The sequence below is a fragment of the Pan troglodytes genome, chromosome 21 (genome assembly GCF_028858775.2).
Source record: "Pan troglodytes isolate AG18354 chromosome 21, NHGRI_mPanTro3-v2.0_pri, whole genome shotgun sequence".
Classification (NCBI taxonomy): domain Eukaryota; kingdom Metazoa; phylum Chordata; class Mammalia; order Primates; family Hominidae; genus Pan; species Pan troglodytes.
In genome coordinates, this window is record NC_072419.2 from 31,801,053 (window position 1) to 31,817,940 (window position 16,888).

Genomic DNA, 16,888 nt, shown 5'->3' on the forward strand with positions numbered 1-16,888 from the left:
TTTAATTAAACTTTGTTGTTTATGTTAACATGTATTGGGTTTATTATTTTTAAATGAATTCATATGTATACTTTAAAAAGGTCTGCATTTTAATTTGTAATTTGATAAATATCAATATATGTAATTCAAATCAACAAAAGCTCTTTGGATCCTTCTGAGACCAAAAAGTTTAAAGTCTACCAGTCCAGGTAATGTGAGCAATTTGTCAAGTTCGTGCACTAAAGCCAGATTAATGGAATATTTATCCATATGCCATAATGAGAGTACTGAGTTCGGCTTCTGGAATGGCTTTAAGTGTCAATCGTGATTTTATTGCTTTTTCTCTAATTTTTAGCATGACATTGTTTGAATACAATTGGAATCACCACAGGGAAAGTGCTTTTAGGTTTTAGTTTAAAAATATGTCACGTAAATATCTTTAGCCCATGTGAAATTAGAGAATGACAGAACCATTGGTTTCATTTTTAGGATACATGTTATAATTTGTTCACTGTTAATAGGTTAACTACCTGGCAATAAATGTTTTTGAAATATTTGGAAACTTTCATTTCCATGCATTGATTTAACATCAAATTTTAACATTGGATTTTCAAGTCTAACAGAACCCAGACTCTAACTTTTAGCGTAAGCTCACAAGACTTACACATCTTTCAGCCTGTCATTCAAGGGAAAATATTGAGTAACATTAAAATGCTGCCTGTGTTTTTGTTTGCAGTTGGGGTTAGACTTGGAGGAACTCGAGGAGATAGAAGAAGATGCTGGCCTTGGGAATGGAGGCCTGGGGAGGCTGGCAGGTAAGTTGCCCCATCCAGGAGGAGCTCTCTCGGACCCGTTGGCTTGGTTGGAGGCCACGTGGTGAGGCCAGGGTCAGGTAAATTGGCCTCAGGGTAAATTGGCTTTGAGTGGATGGGCCAGTGTGTTCTTCAGATTGAAATCTTGCCACTATTGGGGGGAAAGGGGGAAAATGTATGTTTTCTTTCACACAAGGGACGTGTCATCATTATCACGAAGACCAATCTTGCCAGCATGGAGTAAGCTGGTGTTGGGAGGGGCTCCCGATAATGCTGACCACTTTCCAGGGCACAAGAGCCAGTGATTGGCAGACAGCCCAAAGGATGGAAAGATGATTTCTGAACGTGGCCCTGCTTGCAGCAGGCAGTTTCAACTCTGATACAGTCAGCAGATTGCCTTGAAATAACAGGGCTTTGAGGGTCTTCAGCCCTCTCCACCTCCCGGCCTTTGTGACATGTGATGGGTCACGACCGTCTTCCTGTGAGGTCCCTTTTCATCAAATGCAAAACTGGGCTTCCTACGCTCAAGGGAATCTCCAGCCTCTTTTGTCCCCATCTCCTGACAGCCCCAGGGGTGGCCATTCACCGCACATCTCACCTCCAAGCTGGAGACTATGGACTGCTCCCTCCCCGGCCCCGAGACCTGCTTCCTTTTGGGGTGTTCCAGGTCCTTGGGCTTTCCCAGTCACCTTGCCTGCCCCTTGCCTTCTCCCTCCATCCTTCTCCATGGCCAGATATGAGTAGAGCCTTTGCCTTCTGCCCACAGGGTCCTGTACCCACAGACCCAGGCAGCACTGAGCCCGCCATGGCTTGATGTGCTTCCCTGCTGCAGGCGAGTCCCCAGAACAAGAGTCCGCGAGGCTCCATCATCCCTCTCCCTCAGCAGAGGGCCTGACAGGCATCTGTGTGTTCCCTGGATTGGGCATTTTATTTTAGTTACTAGTGTTCCAGGTGGGTGTGTTTTTGATTTTTTTAATCCTGAGGTTTTTTTGTTTTTGTTTTTGTTTTTTTTTGAGATGGAGTCTCACTCCATCGGCCAGGCTGGAGTGCAGTGGGCGATCTCGGCTCACTGCAAGCTCCGCCTCCCGGTTTCACGCCATTCTCCTGCCTCAGCCTCCCCAAGTAGCTGGGACTACAGGTGCCCGCCACCATGCCTGGCTAATTTTTTGTATTTTTAGTAGAGACGGGGTTTCACCGTATTAGCCAGGATGGTCTCAATCTCCTGACCTCGTGATCTGCCCACCTCAGCCTCCTAAAGTGTTGGGATTACAGGCATGAGCCACCACACCCAGCCAATCCTGAAGTTTTAATAAGGTTGCATCTCACTGTGCCCAGGCTGGAGTGCACTGGCACAATCTTGGCTCACTGCAGCCTCAACCTCTTGGGCTCAAGCAATCCCCCAACCCCAGCCTCCCGAGTAGCTGGGACCACAGGCATGCGTCACTATGCACAGCTAATTGTATTTTTTATAGAGACAGGGTCTCACTATGTTGCCCAGGCTGGTCTCAAACTCCTGGACTCAAGCGATCCTCCCACCTCGGCTTCCCAAAGTGCTGGGATCACAGGTGTGAGCCACCACTCCTGGCCTCTAAATCTTTATTCAAAACATTGTTTTGTTTTGTTTTTCTTTCAAGACGTTTTGATTGGAACAAGGGCTGGATTTAATGACATGTGCTATAGCGCCTTGGGGCCCCTGGTACTGTGGTGTTTGCACAGGTGGACATTGATTTATATGCGGCCAGCTGCCACTGCTGTGCCGGCTTCACTCAGGAGTAGGGTGAGGCTTGACGTGTTGATGTGTCCCTGCTGTCAGAACAGCCTGGGTTTCAGTGGAACGTGCAAGGGATTGGCAAGGCCTCAGCCTCAACTGGGATGTCTGAGAGTGGGGCAGTGGGGGGCTTCGTGCTTGGAGAGGTTCCAGGCCTGGCCGAGTTCTCTAGGATTCTTCATCCCCCCCATCCTCCCACGCCCTTCGAGTAGCCACCACGTTGATGTCTTCTGCGTGTGGCCCCAGGCTCTCATGGAGAGGCTGAGGGCTCCAGTTTTCCTCTCAGTGAAGCCTGAAGTCAGTGTGATCCCCTCTGAATTTCTGCCTTGCGCCCTGTGGGCTGCCTCCGCATGGGATCTTGGTGCCGTGCCTTCGATTCTGACTGATCTGTGATTGATTTTTTCAGCGTGTTTCCTTGACTCAATGGCCACCTTGGGCCTGGCAGCATACGGCTATGGAATCCGCTATGAATTTGGGATTTTTAACCAGAAGATTGTCAATGGCTGGCAGGTGGGTGAGATTTCATTTCTTTTTTTTTTTTTTTTTTTTTTTTTTTATTGATCATTCTTGGGTGTTTCTCGCAGAGGGGGATTTGGCAGGGTCACAGGACAATAGTGGAGGGAAGGTCAGCAGATAAACAAGTGAACAAAGGTCTCTGGTTTTCCTAGGCAGAGGACCCTGCGGCCTTCCGCAGTGTTTGTGTCCCTGGGTACTTGAGATTAGGGAGTGGCGATGACTCTTAACGAGCATGCTGCCTTCAAGCATCTGTTTAACAAAGCACATCTTGCACCACCCTTAATCCATTCAACCCTGAGTGGACATAGCACATGTTTCAGAGAGCACAGGGTTGGGGGTAAGGTCACAGATCAACAGGATCCCAAGGCAGAAGAATTTTTTTTAGTACAGAACAAAATGAAAAGTCTCCCATGTCTACCTCTTTCTACACAGACACGGCAACCATCCGATTTCTCAATCTTTTCCCCACCTTTCCCCCCTTTCTATTCCACAAAACCGCCATTGTCATCATGGCCTGTTCTCAATGAGCTGTTGAGTACACCTCCCAGACGGGGTGGTGGCCGGGCAGAGGGGCTCCTCACTTCCTAGTAGGGGCGGCCGGGCAGAGGTGCCCCTCACCTCCCAGACAGGGCGGCTGGCCGGGCGGGGGGCTGACCCCCCCACCTCCCTCCCGGACGGGGCGGCTGGCGGGGTGGGGGGCTGACCCCCCCACCTCCCTCCCGGACGAGGCGGCTGGCTGGGCGGGGGGCTGACCCCCCCAACTCCTTCCCGGATGGGGCGGCTGGCCGGGCAGAGGGGCTCCTCACTTCCCAGTAGGGGCGGCCAGGCAGAGGCGCCCCTCACCTCCCGGACGGGGCGGCTGGCCAGGCGGGGGGCTGACCCCCTCACCTCCCTCCCGGACGGGGTGGCTGCCGGGCGGAGACGCTCCTCACTTCCCAGACGGGGTGGCTGCCGGGCGGAGGGGCTCTTCACTTCTCAGACGGGGTGGCTGCCGGGCGGAGGGGCTTCTCACTTCTCAGACGGGGCGGTTGCCAGGCAGAGGGTCTCCTCACTTCTCAGACGGGGCGGCCGGGCAGAGACGCTCCTCACATCCCAGACGGGGCAGCAGGGCAGAGGCGCTCCCCACATCTCAGACGATGGGCGGCCGGGCAGAGACGCTCCTCACTTCCTAGATGGGATGGCAGCCGGACAGAGACGCTCCTCACTTTCCAGACTGGGCAGCCAGGCAGAGAGGCTCCTCACATCCCAGACGATGGGCGGCCAGGCAGAGACGCTCCTCACTTCCCAGACGGGGTGGCGGCCGGGCAGAGGCTGCAATCTTGGCACTTTGGGGGGCCAAGGCAGGCAGCTGGGAGGTGGAGGTTGTAGGGAGCCGAGATCACGCCACTGCACTCCAGCCTGGGCACCATTGAGCACTGAGTGAACGCAACTCCGTCTGCCATCCCGGCACCTCGGGAGGCCGAGGCTGGCGGATCACTCGCGGTTAGGAGCTGGAGACCAGCCCGGCCAACACAGCGAAACCCTGTCTCCACCAAAAAAATACGAAAACCAGTCAGGCGTGGCAGCGCACGCCTGCAATCGCAGGCACTCGGCAGGCTGAGGCAGGAGAATCAGGCAGGGAGGTTGCAGTGAGCCGAGATGGCAGCATTACAGTCCAGCTTCGGCGGGGCATCAGAGGGAGACCATGGCAAGAGAGGGAGAGGGAGACTGGGGGGAGACGGAGACGGGGAGGGGGAGAGGGAGATGGAGATTTCATTTCTTCATTGGTTTCCAGCTCTCGTTCACACAATAAAATGGCAGCACTTGCAGTTTGTCTTTTTATACTTCCCACGCCCCCGCCGGGGGACTGCAGGCCGGCCAGGGCAATGTGGAGCAGGTCAGGGTAGCTCCCTTGCTCCGGCTTCTTGGTCCACATGGCCTGGGAGAGCCTGGGCCCTGTGTGAGCTTTTTGCCAGCTGCCTCTGCCTGGTGACAGGGAAGTTGGGGCGTGCAGGACACAGAATCCTGGGTGAGCCTTACAGCAGCTCCCAGACAGGGCCAGTAGCAGCCGGGCAGTGAGGGTCACTCTGGTGACCCTCTGCACCAAAATGCAGAGTGCAGGGTTGTACTTTTGGGGTCAGCCTCAGTGGGATGTTGGCCCTAAGTAGTTAGAAGAGCAGTTGTAGCTTTTGCTCCCACCTTCTCCCTTCACTCCCTGACCCCAGTGAGGGGACAGTGTCCTTGGGGTTAGAGGCTGGACTCTGCATAGTACAGTGGCCCTTGGAAGGAGTGAGCCTCGATCTTGAAGCCTCACACTACAGCTAAGTGAGATGGTTGAGACCATGGCCGGGAGGAGGGCGTGGTCTTAAAATGCAACCTCCTCCTCCCTGGCGAGCAGCTCCCTTCCCATGTGCCTCAGAATGAAAGTCACCACTATTCCATTCGGTTAGAAAATGGTTTATTTAATATCATTTGGGGCCTAAAAGTCACAAATAAAGCTGGTCTGGGATTAGAATCAAAAGATTTGTAGCATCAGAGTGTACAACCCCAATGAATGTGTGCATGACGGGTAGTAGAGATATCCCTGGGGCGGGAGTGGCAAGGGGGGTTGGGCCTCAATGGCAGGTGCAGCCTCCAGGGCTCATCCATGGCGTCTGTAAGACTCATGTATCTCACCATAGAGAAATTAACCCAAAACATAAACGCAAGGAGCTGCTGTCCATGACACGCACAGCCATGTGTTTAGTGGGAATGTGGACTCATATCTGCAGCTTGCTTTAAATGCACCCCAAAATCAATGGATTGGTGGACGGAGAAACAACAGACCATTTACAGCACCTAGGTGTGGGTGCATAATGTTTCTGCATGTTTGAAAACGCTCATAATAAAATGTTGGTAAAGAAAAGAAATGGCTAAAAGTAACCTAAAACGGACTCGGATCCATTGCTTGATTTGTGGAGATGCCCTCTGCAACCTTAGAAAGGCGCCTTTCTCCACTGCCTCCGGACAGCTCTGCCCCAGCCCTCCGCGTGCCTGAGCTCCAGGGCAGTCCAGTCCATGCACGTGTTGATGCTCTGATTCTTTCTGGCCCCCAGCAGTCCCCATGTCACGTGTGGGTTTATAAGGCAGAAGCTCAGAGGCTCCCCTTCGCCTAGCTGGTGTTAGGGTTTCCAGCAGGAAGGTATTGGTGGTGGTTTTTGTTTTACCAGGGAGACATTTTTCCTTCTGGTGGTCCTCGTTCCTGTAACTCTTGCAACTTTGTGTGATAGTTTAGGATGATCAGTAAGTGAAGCTCACCCCTCCTCCCATCCCCTTTTCATGGGAACTGTTCAGATTCAGTGGGTTTTTAGTTGGCTTTAGCCATGGAAGAAGTAAATACAGGCAGGGTTGGCCAGCAGCATGTGGCCAGAGGGGCCGCAGGCCAGCCTGCTTGGCACCCTGGCCGAGGGGGCAGGGAGGCCCTGCAAGGGAGACTCAGGCTGCCTTTGTATGTGGGAAGCTGTTGCTTCTGCCGACGACTCCTGGACTAACTCTGCAGATGGCCAGGCCCTGGTGTTGGGGAATCTCACAGCGGACAAGGAGACGCCACCAGAAGGGTCTTGCTGGGAGTACCATGGGGAGGTGCCTGCTGTGCGGAGGGGCCTCCGGAAGAGCACAGCCCAGACAGTCTTGCTCGTGACTCTTGGCGTCTGTGTAGGAACCATGAAGAGGAAATCCCTCAGTGTAGCATACTAGGGCTGCCTGTTCATTCTGAAGAGAAGAGACTTGATCTCATTTCAGTTTTAGTAATTGAGACTTCAGAATCCGCCCTTGCTGCTGTACCAGATGGAGTTACTCTGTCACGTGGTGGTAAAGCAGCCCCCTAGTGCTTCTGTGCAAGGGTGGCTCGAATCTGCAGGGCCGCTTTTAGTGTGGGGATTGGTTTTATGTAGTTACTCGTCTCGAGTGCCACTGGGCACAGATTCTGGGAATAAGCTTCTTCTTGGAAGCCCTCCCGGAACAGCTTGTCTTCCTGGATGCATCCAGGGCGTCCTCACTGCCAGCTGCCAACTTGGCCCCAGCACTTGCGGATTTGCAGCGTCACTTTCTTTCTTTTTTAAATTTAATTTAATAATTTTTTTTTAGAGATAGGTCCTGCCCTGTCGCCCAGGCTGGAGTGCAGTGGTACAGTCATAGCTCACTGCAGCTTCGACCTTGTGGGCTGAAGCAATCCTCCCACCCTGGCTTCCCAGAGTGCTGGGACTGTAGGCGTGAGCCTCCGCCTGGCCAGTGTGTCCCCGTCAAAGCAATGTCTTCTAGTGATTCTTCTATAACAGCTTTATTGAAATAGAGAGTCGATTTCAGTATATTCAGAGGTGGATAACCGTCCCCACTGTCTATCTTGAGAACATTTTCATCACTCCAGAAAGAAGCCCTGCACCAATTTGCAGTCACACCCAGCCCCTGACAGCCTCTCACCCGCTTTCTGTCTCTGTGCGGGTGCTTGTTCTGAACATTTTCCTGTAAATAGCCTCGTGTGATGCGTGGTGTTTTTGTCTGGCCTCTTTCACTGAGTGTAGGTTTTTCAAGCTCCATCCAGATCGGAGCATGTGTCAGTCAGTGGTTCTTAGTGTCTTTCTTTTTGGGCACGTGTTTCTAAATTTTGAGTTTGTTACTTTAGTGTCCACTGTGTTCATTTTACCCACGTGGGCTTCGCCAGAAGTGGGAATCCCGACCTGGTAAGTGGCTGTAGGTAAATTTCAGTGCCAGGCACTGTGTGATCTCGACCGCACGGTCTGCTGGGTCCAGGACAGGGCGGTGGCCTGGGACATCTGCGCTGAGGGTGCCCTCACAGCTGGCTTCTTTCCAGGTAGAGGAGGCTGATGACTGGCTGCGCTACGGCAACCCCTGGGAGAAAGCGCGGCCCGAGTATATGCTTCCCGTGCACTTCTACGGACGCGTGGAGCACACCCCCGACGGCGTGAAGTGGCTGGACACACAGGTACCTGGGCTGAAATGTCTGCAGGCAAGGCTGGAGCCAGGTGAGGGGGCTGCTGCGGCTCATTTGTAGACAGCTCAGCTTCTTTTGGCTTGGGGGGCTTGCTGCCTCCCTGGAGGACTTAAGGTAAAAGCCGGGGGAGGTTTATTCTCCTCACTCCCCAGTCTCTTACACTTTGATGGGAGCTTCCCAAACAGTGGAAGCGCTGAGCACAGCAGCGAGACTCCATGGGGGAAGCCCCGCTGGGCAGGAGCTGTGTGTTGGGGCTAAGAATGCAGCTGGGCGTGTCCACTCACAGCCAGATGCTCACGAGAACCCTGCTGCTTAAGGGCAGGCAGGAGGGTGTTCTGATGGGATGGGGGCACGGACCCCCAGGGTGGGCGAAAACAGCTCCCACTATCTCTGTGGAGCACATGACAAGCTTGCTTGGCCTCCTGGCGCCATACGTGGCCCATGGCTCTCAAAGCGTCAACTGTCAGAGCCCCTGGAGTGTGTGCGAGGCCTGGGTGACATCCGGGGATGGGGCCAGGCCCTCCTGCCCAGCAGGGTGCTGATGGGGAATCAGGGCAAGAGCCTAGAGTGCTCGGCAGCGACGGGTGCCAGGCACGCAGAGGCCACGTGAGGGAGCAACCAGTCCAGGCTCAGGGCAGCTGGAAGCCGGGATGACTGGGGCAGAGCAGGGGCTGGCAGGAGAGGCTGCAGGAGAACGTGGGGGCATTGGTGAGACTCAGCCACCTGTGATGGAGAAGGACAGGCAATAACAGGAGAGCCTGGAGGCTGGGTGGTCACTGGTGTGTAGAGGGAGTTGTCCTGACTTTGTAGGACACAGTTTTAAATCAAATACATGGGCTTCGAGTGGCTGGGGCCATGCCATGGAGGCTGAAAATGCCCTGAAAAGTTGTATTTAACTTGCAAAAGCAGGGCAGGGGACCGGCGCTGTAGATGTGTTTGTGGATGAGCATGTCAGTGTGAGTGGGGATGCTGGAGAACCGGGACATTCCAGGCAGGCTGTGAAGATGGGCTTAGCCCCGAGGCCTGGCCAGGATGGAAGGGGCTAGAATGCCTTGGCGGGGACTTGTCGCTCACTTGGGTGTCGCCTTGTGGGGCAGGGGCAAGGGTTGACAGGAGAGAGGAAGGGAAAGGGATACTGGGGTTTTAGTCTTGGTGGCCCCGGTGCGCCGCCTGTGTGGCTGTCAGAGCTGACTGGCAGTGCCACAGGCACGTGTGTGCCGGGATGAACCCAAGCATCCCTGAGTGCGCCTGCCGGGGAGCTGGGACCACAGGTGAGCCTCAGCTTTGTGAGCCCCCTCCTGCCCTTGGTGGGAGCGGAGCTGATGTCTCTGGATGCAGGGGAACCTGGGGGCTTGTCAAGGAGAGAGGGAGCCAGGCTGGTGTGGAGGGAGCGCAGCTGGGATTGTGCTGGGGGGCTGGGAACATCGAGGGTAGCAGGCAAGGCAGCTGCAGGAGCAACCTTCCCGCAAGTGGAGCTGAGAGAGGTGATCTGCGGGGCAAGCATCTGCATGTTGGAGTTGCTAGAGCAGAGTTGACTGAGGAGGGGAGGCACGGAGGGCAGAGGGTAAGGAGGGAGGTGGGGGTTGGTGCTGCAGCACCTCAGGGAGTCGGGATGGGGATGATTCTTCAGTCAAAGCCATTCCTGAGGAAGGTGAAGTGAGAAGATAGGTCTGGTCTGGGGAGGGTGGTGGGGCGGGTGGTCCTCTCAGGATGACAATGTGGGCACCACAGGGGAGGGCGCGGACGGAGACTGTGGTGCCGAGCACGGGCTGGGTGGATGTGTTTGGGCAGAAGGGGGAGACGGTGGGGGGCCAGCAGGGCGCCAGGTGCCCAGGAGGAGGCTGGGCCGGGGAGAGGCGCAGGGGCCGGCGGGGGCCCTTGCCACTCCGTCCTGAGCAACCCGTTTTGTGGCCAGGTGGTGCTGGCCATGCCCTACGACACCCCGGTGCCCGGCTACAAGAACAACACCGTCAACACCATGCGGCTGTGGTCTGCCAAGGCTCCCAACGACTTCAAGCTGCAGGACTGTACGTTCCGTGGTTCTTGGCACCCTTGTGTCCATGTGGGTGGCTGGTCCCGGACACCCTCGCCCACAACCTTTACCGCGCCCTGTGGCTCACTGTCCTGGAGGCCGCGCGGCCCTCCTTTAGGGTGTCCCTGCGTCCCAGTGAAGAGCGAGGCTGGTGCAGCTTACCTGTGTGTGGGGCCTGCCCGGGAAGGGCCTACAGGCAGAGCAACCAAGACACCTGGGCCCTGGGCACCCAGGGTCAGCTTGTGCAGATCATGTGCCCTTGGGGAGGAGTGAGGGGGATGGAGTTGTGTGCGGTACATAGGGGAGCTGCAGGAGGGATCACGTTTACCTCCAGGGGTGGGGGTGAGGGGAAGTAATGCAGCGGCTGGGGGAGTCCTGTGCTCGAGCGAGTTTCCTTGGCCTTTGCAAGTAGGCCCCTGAGCGGTTGCGGTACTGGTGCCAGGAGGCATGTGTGTGTTGACCCCGCTCCATTTCTTCTTAGTCAACGTGGGAGACTACATCGAGGCGGTCCTGGACCGGAACTTGGCTGAGAACATCTCCAGGGTCCTGTATCCAAACGATAACGTGAGTAGCTGGCCTGGGCACTCTTGTTCAGGCCGTATCGCTTTCTGGCATAGAGAGGTGGGCTGGCAGGCCAGGCTCCCCAGTGGGGCCTGCTGTTGGCCTTGGCAAGCAGCCACCTGGTGGCCCTCTCGCCTTAGGTGCACACACGATGCCCTTGGGGAGGAGAGGGTGCACTGTCCTCCATAAAGCCCAAGCGGCTCTTCGTGTGCCTCTTGGCAGCTCTGTGGACCTCTCTCCGAGGACACTCTCTGCCACCTTCCCCTCTTATCCACTCCCCTCATAAACACACAGCCGCTCCTTGGGGCCAGCTGCAGCCCGTCAGCCCTCCAGTCTGTGTGCTGTTCTAGCCTGCAGTGCCACTTCCCCAAGCAGGTGATCTGTCTGTCCGGGGGACTGTAGCGCCTACTTGGCATTGATGCCTGGGGACATTTGAAAGGTCCTTGGCACATGCCCTTCCCATACTAGGTGATGGTGTCGCAGCCATGTTCCCCACTGCCACCTGCATTTAGTGCCCAGTGGCTTTCTTTTTGTTGTTGTTGCCTGACAAGTCCTTAGAAGATGCCCTAGTGGGCAGAGCATGTTTAAAAGTGAGCTTTTTGTTTTATGAAAGTAACCTGTGCACACAGGAGCAAAGGCCTGGGTGCCGGAAGGCTCATCAAAGAGTGCACTCCCCTGTCCCCATGAGACTGTTGGCAGACCCCAAGCCCCAGGTACAGAATGTTCCAGAAGGCCTGTGCTTGGACAGTGCAGCTCCTGAGCAGCACTGGCACTGTACTTCTCCTGACGGATGGACACTGTGTCCCGGGGTGTGTCCCACAGGCGGGGTTACCTTCCTCAGTGACCTGAGGGCACACAGGCAGGCCCCAGTGTCAGGCAGCTGGGCTGGGCTCCTCTCGGCCTTCTGCCTGCGCCTTTGAGCCAGGTCGCTGACCTGGGCTTCCTGGGGGAGGAGAATGGCCCTGGGACTGGGTCATGGGGCATGTGCCCCCAGCCTGCACCCTCCAGCTTGCTCTGCTGTGTGCAGTTCTTTGAGGGGAAGGAGCTGCGGCTGAAGCAGGAGTACTTCGTGGTGGCCGCCACACTCCAGGACATCATCCGCCGCTTCAAGTCATCCAAGTTCGGCTGCCGGGACCCTGTGAGAACCTGTTTCGAGACGTTCCCAGACAAGGTGCATGGTGGCCCTGGGAGGGATCTCAGTGCCAGGGGCTGGGCGCCTTCAGGCTCTTGAGGTTGCTTTCTCATGTCCCAAAAGGGGCTAGAGTGGAATGTCACATGCCCCTTGTCTTGGGGTCTCGTCATTCTGGGCCAGGATCCCACCTGGGCCCTCCCTTCCAGAACAAGGGCCACCGGCCTTGTTAGGAGTCAGGTCAGCAAGGGACACGGTGAAAGGCTCCTGTGCAGTCAGATGTGCTGGGCAGGCTAAATGCGGTTATTCCAAACAAAGCCCTATAGTTCCAGTGAGAGAGCCCCCAGCCCCGGTGGCCACGGCTCCTCCCCTCCGGCTGCAGCACATACCCGCAGCAGAGCACACAGCTGTAGGGCACTCACCAGCAGGCACATCGGGCACAGCGCACACCTGCCACAGTGCGAGCCCGACTGTCCTCCCTGCTCCCTCCGCAGAACCCCTCCCTGTTCTCCAGGCTTCTCGGGGGTGGGGTGGGCTGGGCTGGCTCCTTCAGTTGGGGAGCTTCGTATGCCAACAACCGTGTGTGCCCACATGGGATGAAATGACTGAATGGCACCCCTTGTGCGACCTTCAGGTGGCCATCCAGCTGAACGACACCCACCCCGCCCTCTCCATCCCCGAGCTCATGCGGATCCTGGTGGACGTGGAGAAGGTGGACTGGGACAAGGTGAGCATGGAGGAAAAGGGCGGCACCTCCCCAGAGCCTGGAGCCCGTGCAGACCAGGGCTACAAGGAGCTGAGCTGGGGGGCCTCTTCCCTGGCCTTGGGAGAGCTGTGTGGTCATCATGCCCAGGAGAGACGCGAGCTGTGGGAGGGGTCTGGTTCCAGGAGACGGAGGTTCCGGGGGCCAGAGTATGGGGTCAGGGTGCGGGGGACAGGGCGTGGGGGAGATGATAAGGATAGGGCTGTGACACTTCTCAGGGTTTCCCGTTGGTGCATTCTCATCTTGAAATTTGGTGACAGCTCCCCAAAGCGTTAAGTGTTTAGAGCTCTGTGCTCTATTCATGCACCTGCCCTCGCGATTCAGTGTATTTTGGACTTAAATATGTTTGTGTGGTAGGATTTTCTTAATCTAACCGTTACCAAATCAACATGTGGAACCATAAAACAGGCCAATGTGGTGACTCACACCCGTAATCCTAGTGCTTCGGGAAGCCAAGGCAGGAGGGTTGCTTGAGGCCGGAAGTTAGATACCAGCCTGGGCAATACAACAAGACACCACCTCTAAAAAAAAAAAAGCCAGGTGTGGCAGCACACACCCAGAAAAATAAAACCAAAAGAAACCATAAAACAATTTTTTTTTAACTCCGTTTTGTAGAAACCCAAGCCCCTCTCTGGTCTTGGGGTGTGTGCACTCCAGGTGAGGCTGTACCTGTTGTGGGTACCCCAGTTCTGGCCAGCATAGGGCAGGTCTGTGTAGTAACCAGTGTCCTCCCCACCATGTCTGGCCACTTTAGTGGAAATAAATAGAAAACTGCTCAGTGGTCTGTCCGTTTACCAGTGACGGCAGAGTGTGAAGGTGACTCCAGGTAGCAGGCGAGTGTGTCTTATTTGTGTGTGTGTCACGCACTGGACCATAATGTCACACTTCAGTGGGTTGCGTCAGCAGAGTGAGGGCTCTGGGCTGCGTGTCAGGCTTTCAGAGGGCTCCAGATCCACCTTGGAGAGCAGAGGGGACGGTGGCCCTTCCTGGGGTACCCAGCATCTGCCTGGGATCCTGGACGCTCACCCTGCCTAGGCAACTGGCCAGAGAGCTGCTTGTTTCTAAACAAACACATGGGAACATTCTCTAATGGCCTAGGCCTGGGAAATCACGAAGAAGACCTGTGCGTACACCAACCACACTGTGCTGCCTGAGGCCTTGGAGCGCTGGCCCGTGTCCATGTTTGAGAAGCTGCTGCCGCGGCACCTGGAGATAATCTATGCCATCAACCAGCGGCACCTGGACGTGAGTGTGGGCCCAGCTGGCCGTGTAGGGTGGCGGCTACACCCATGCCAATGGCCCCCCACCTGGCCTGGGAGAGGAGATGCTTTACTCCTTGAACGAGGCACCCTGTGTTCAGCAGAGGATGCTTGGGGCTGGGGGCTGTCCCTTGGCAGAGCTATTGGCTGATCCCCACGCCTGGCCCACAGCCTTAGGTTCCTCTTTGTAAATTAAATTGCACGTCCTCTCCCTCAGACCCATCTTCCTCAGACAGCAGCCCTGTGGGTCCCTGGGCCGGGCTGGGCCCTTTCTTGGGCTGGGCCCTTTCCTGGGCCGGGGAGTTGAGTGAGCGAGAGCCTCCTCCTCGAGCTGGGCCTGGGCCCTTGTGAGATGCCTCAGAGGTGCCTGCTGGGGCTGGGAGCACTTGAGGGAGGTCTGGCTGTTGCAGCCCCAGGACATCCCTGGAGGCAGCAGAGCTTCCCATGGGTGGTCATGGAGTGTCCCCTGGTCATGGGGAGTGCTGGGTCTCTGTGGGGCCTCCTGTGCCCACCCACCTGCCTCTGTGTTTTGGCACCAGCACGTGGCCGCGCTGTTTCCCGGGGATGTGGACCGCCTGCGCAGGATGTCTGTGATCGAGGAGGGGGACTGCAAGCGGATCAACATGGCCCACCTGTGTGTGATTGGGTCCCATGCTGTCAATGGTGTGGCGAGGATCCACTCGGAGATCGTGAAACAGTCGGTGTGAGTGGGGCGCTTGCCCGAGCGGGGCCAGCTCTGTCTGACACCCAGGCCTGCGTCTAGGACCATCCACCAAACACATGGACCCATCTATACAGCATACAACCCGTGCCACTAGGCCCCTGCCTCCATGGGAATGACAGAGCTGCCCAGAACACCCTGTCAGGGTCACGCCTTGTTGTGCGTTCACCGACCAGCACACGGGGGCCTCTGGAGGGATCTGGCTCTGCGGGCAACGGGGAGACGGCTTTGTCTCCTGTTGCTCTCCTGCGCCCCTGCCTTCCTGGGGGTCCAGTCGGAGGCTCTGCACCACTGGTCCACCTGCCGCTGGCAGGGCTTGGACAGGGCTTGAAGGTGGGATTCTTAGGTCAGATCTTGTTCTTGCCCCTCTTAGGTGGGGCGTGATCTAGGAATTACTCCCACTCTTTCACGTAGCATGTGCTGAGCACCTACTGTGAGTACTGAGCAGGCAGCAGCCAGCGGGAGCGGAGGCTTCTGTGCCTGGGGCTGGGCTGCAGGCTCTGTGCGTGGCCCCCGCAGCAAGCTTCTGTGTCGGGCCCCTCCCCAGTAACTATGAGGAAACCCAGCGCAGCTTCTCAAGCCCTGAAGTCCTGCGGTCTCGGCTGTCATGACTTGGACACCTGTTTCCGCACGGACCGCTCTGGAGAATGGCCAGGCTCTAATGCCTGCAAGGTTGTGGTTGGGCAAACCGCACAGCCAGCCACAGATGCCCCGGGGTGCAGGCTGTGCCTTCATACGGCTCCCAGAGCCTGCAGCTGCCGCGGTCACTCTGTTCTCCTTAGAAAACAAAACAGAACAGAACCACTGAGCTTGAGGGCTCCTGGGACCTCCTTAAAAGGACCTTAAGGTCTGTTGCTCACCTGGTTCAGGGCACAGCATTTGTGACAGTTCCCTGTTCTCTGTGTTTGCAGCTTTAAGGATTTTTATGAACTGGAGCCAGAGAAGTTCCAGAATAAGACCAATGGCATCACCCCCCGCCGGTGGCTGCTGCTGTGCAACCCGGGGCTGGCCGATACCATCGTGGAGGTGAGCCCCAGGCCCCACCCGTGCCTGTGGAGATGCCTGGGCTGAGAACCGCGGGCCATGTCATCAGCCCCTGCTGAGCGGTTGCTGAGTAGGCAGGAGTCTGTCCCTCACATGTTGACCTGCAGGCTTCTGGACATGAGGGCTGAGCCCCTGAACATGGGCGCTGAGCTGGGCAGTCACCCATTGGGACTGGCGGGTCCTGTGTGCGAGTTCAGAAGCCGAGCTTTAGGGAGGGCTGGGGTGTGGCTGAGTGCAGCCACGGGGCCACTGCAAAAGAGGCAAGAGGCAGCTGACTGCCAGCCAGGCTGGGCACCTATTTCCTGTTTGTATGTCGGCTCCTATGCGAGCTCCCCGAGGAAATGAGTGCTGAGGTGTCAGGCCCTGCGCTACAGGCAAGGACCAGCCGCTGGGAGGGTGGGACCGCCCACTTGGGGCTATGGTCAGGGAAGGCTTCCCAGGAAAGCTGAGGTCTGAAGAGGGAATGAAGAGAGAGGGAGCAGCGCTCTGGGGCAAACTGGTTCAATGCCCTGTGCTGGGGGATGGGCCCCTGGGACCTGGAAAGCAGCGTGGCTCCTGTGCAGTCTGAGATGGGCCTGGGCACAGTGAGGAGAGGTGGCCGAGTGTTTGCGGGCAGCACCTGGGTGAGGTGCTGGCTTTGAGGGGACCGCCTGCTGCAGGCAGGGAAGGTGCTGGTGGAGGGCAGCGGGAGGATGGCTTTGGGTTTTGGGTGGTGATGGGATGTTCAATGTCAGAGAACCCTGGGATCGGTGGCTGAGGGAGGGTCGTGTGTTTCCTGTGGACGTTTGAACTGGTGGGACTGGGCCATCTCGCAGAGCCCTCTCAGAAGAGGTAGGAGGGGCTGCTGGGGTAACCCTGTGGCCTGAGAGGTGGGATGCCCGGAGGGGCCGGACAAGCAGATCCCAGGGGAAAGCAGGGGCGTGGGTGACAATGGGAGGAGGGCAGGTGGCTAGGGGGCCCAGCCTCAGGAGGCTGAGGCCCACAGTGAGCGGAACCTTTACGTTCTCCAGAAAATTGGGGAGGAGTTCCTGACTGACCTGAGCCAGCTGAAGAAGCTGCTGCCGCTGGTCAGTGACGAGGTGTTCATCAGGGACGTGGCCAAGGTCAAACAGGTAGGCATGGCCCTGGCCCCAGCCCCGACCCCAGCCCTCCCACAACCAGGCAGGTAGGCCCTGGCCCCAGCCCTCCTACAGGCCCAGCACAGGTCCTGGGGTACCCACTGGGGCTTTAGTGGGGACTCAGAACAGGACTCAGGGTGAGGCTGTTAGGGTTGCCTGAGGTCTCTCCACCCCACTCAGCCTTTCAGATGAGGGCCCCGAGGAGGACAGGTCACAT

The 16,888-nt window shown here is 56.8% G+C and overlaps 1 protein-coding gene across 3 annotated transcripts in view; it reads left to right on the top strand.

Annotated features, from left to right (window-relative positions):
* PYGB (glycogen phosphorylase B) overlaps window positions 1-16,888 on the top strand; it is a 51,968-nt gene that overhangs the window by 20,573 nt on the left and 14,507 nt on the right. For all 3 annotated transcript variants that reach the window (XR_010154085.1, XM_016937584.3, XM_063802623.1), the window contains exons 3-13: window positions 716-794; window positions 2,966-3,069; window positions 7,904-8,035; window positions 9,960-10,071; window positions 10,558-10,640; window positions 11,665-11,808; window positions 12,401-12,493; window positions 13,628-13,774; window positions 14,328-14,491; window positions 15,421-15,535; window positions 16,564-16,665. Coding sequence is in view for 2 of the 3 variants with exons in the window: in XM_016937584.3 (XP_016793073.1) it covers window positions 716-794; window positions 2,966-3,069; window positions 7,904-8,035; window positions 9,960-10,071; window positions 10,558-10,640; window positions 11,665-11,808; window positions 12,401-12,493; window positions 13,628-13,774; window positions 14,328-14,491; window positions 15,421-15,535; window positions 16,564-16,665 (1,275 nt within the window). In the remaining variant the exon portion in view is untranslated. The remainder of the gene's footprint in view (window positions 1-715; window positions 795-2,965; window positions 3,070-7,903; window positions 8,036-9,959; window positions 10,072-10,557; window positions 10,641-11,664; window positions 11,809-12,400; window positions 12,494-13,627; window positions 13,775-14,327; window positions 14,492-15,420; window positions 15,536-16,563; window positions 16,666-16,888) is intronic.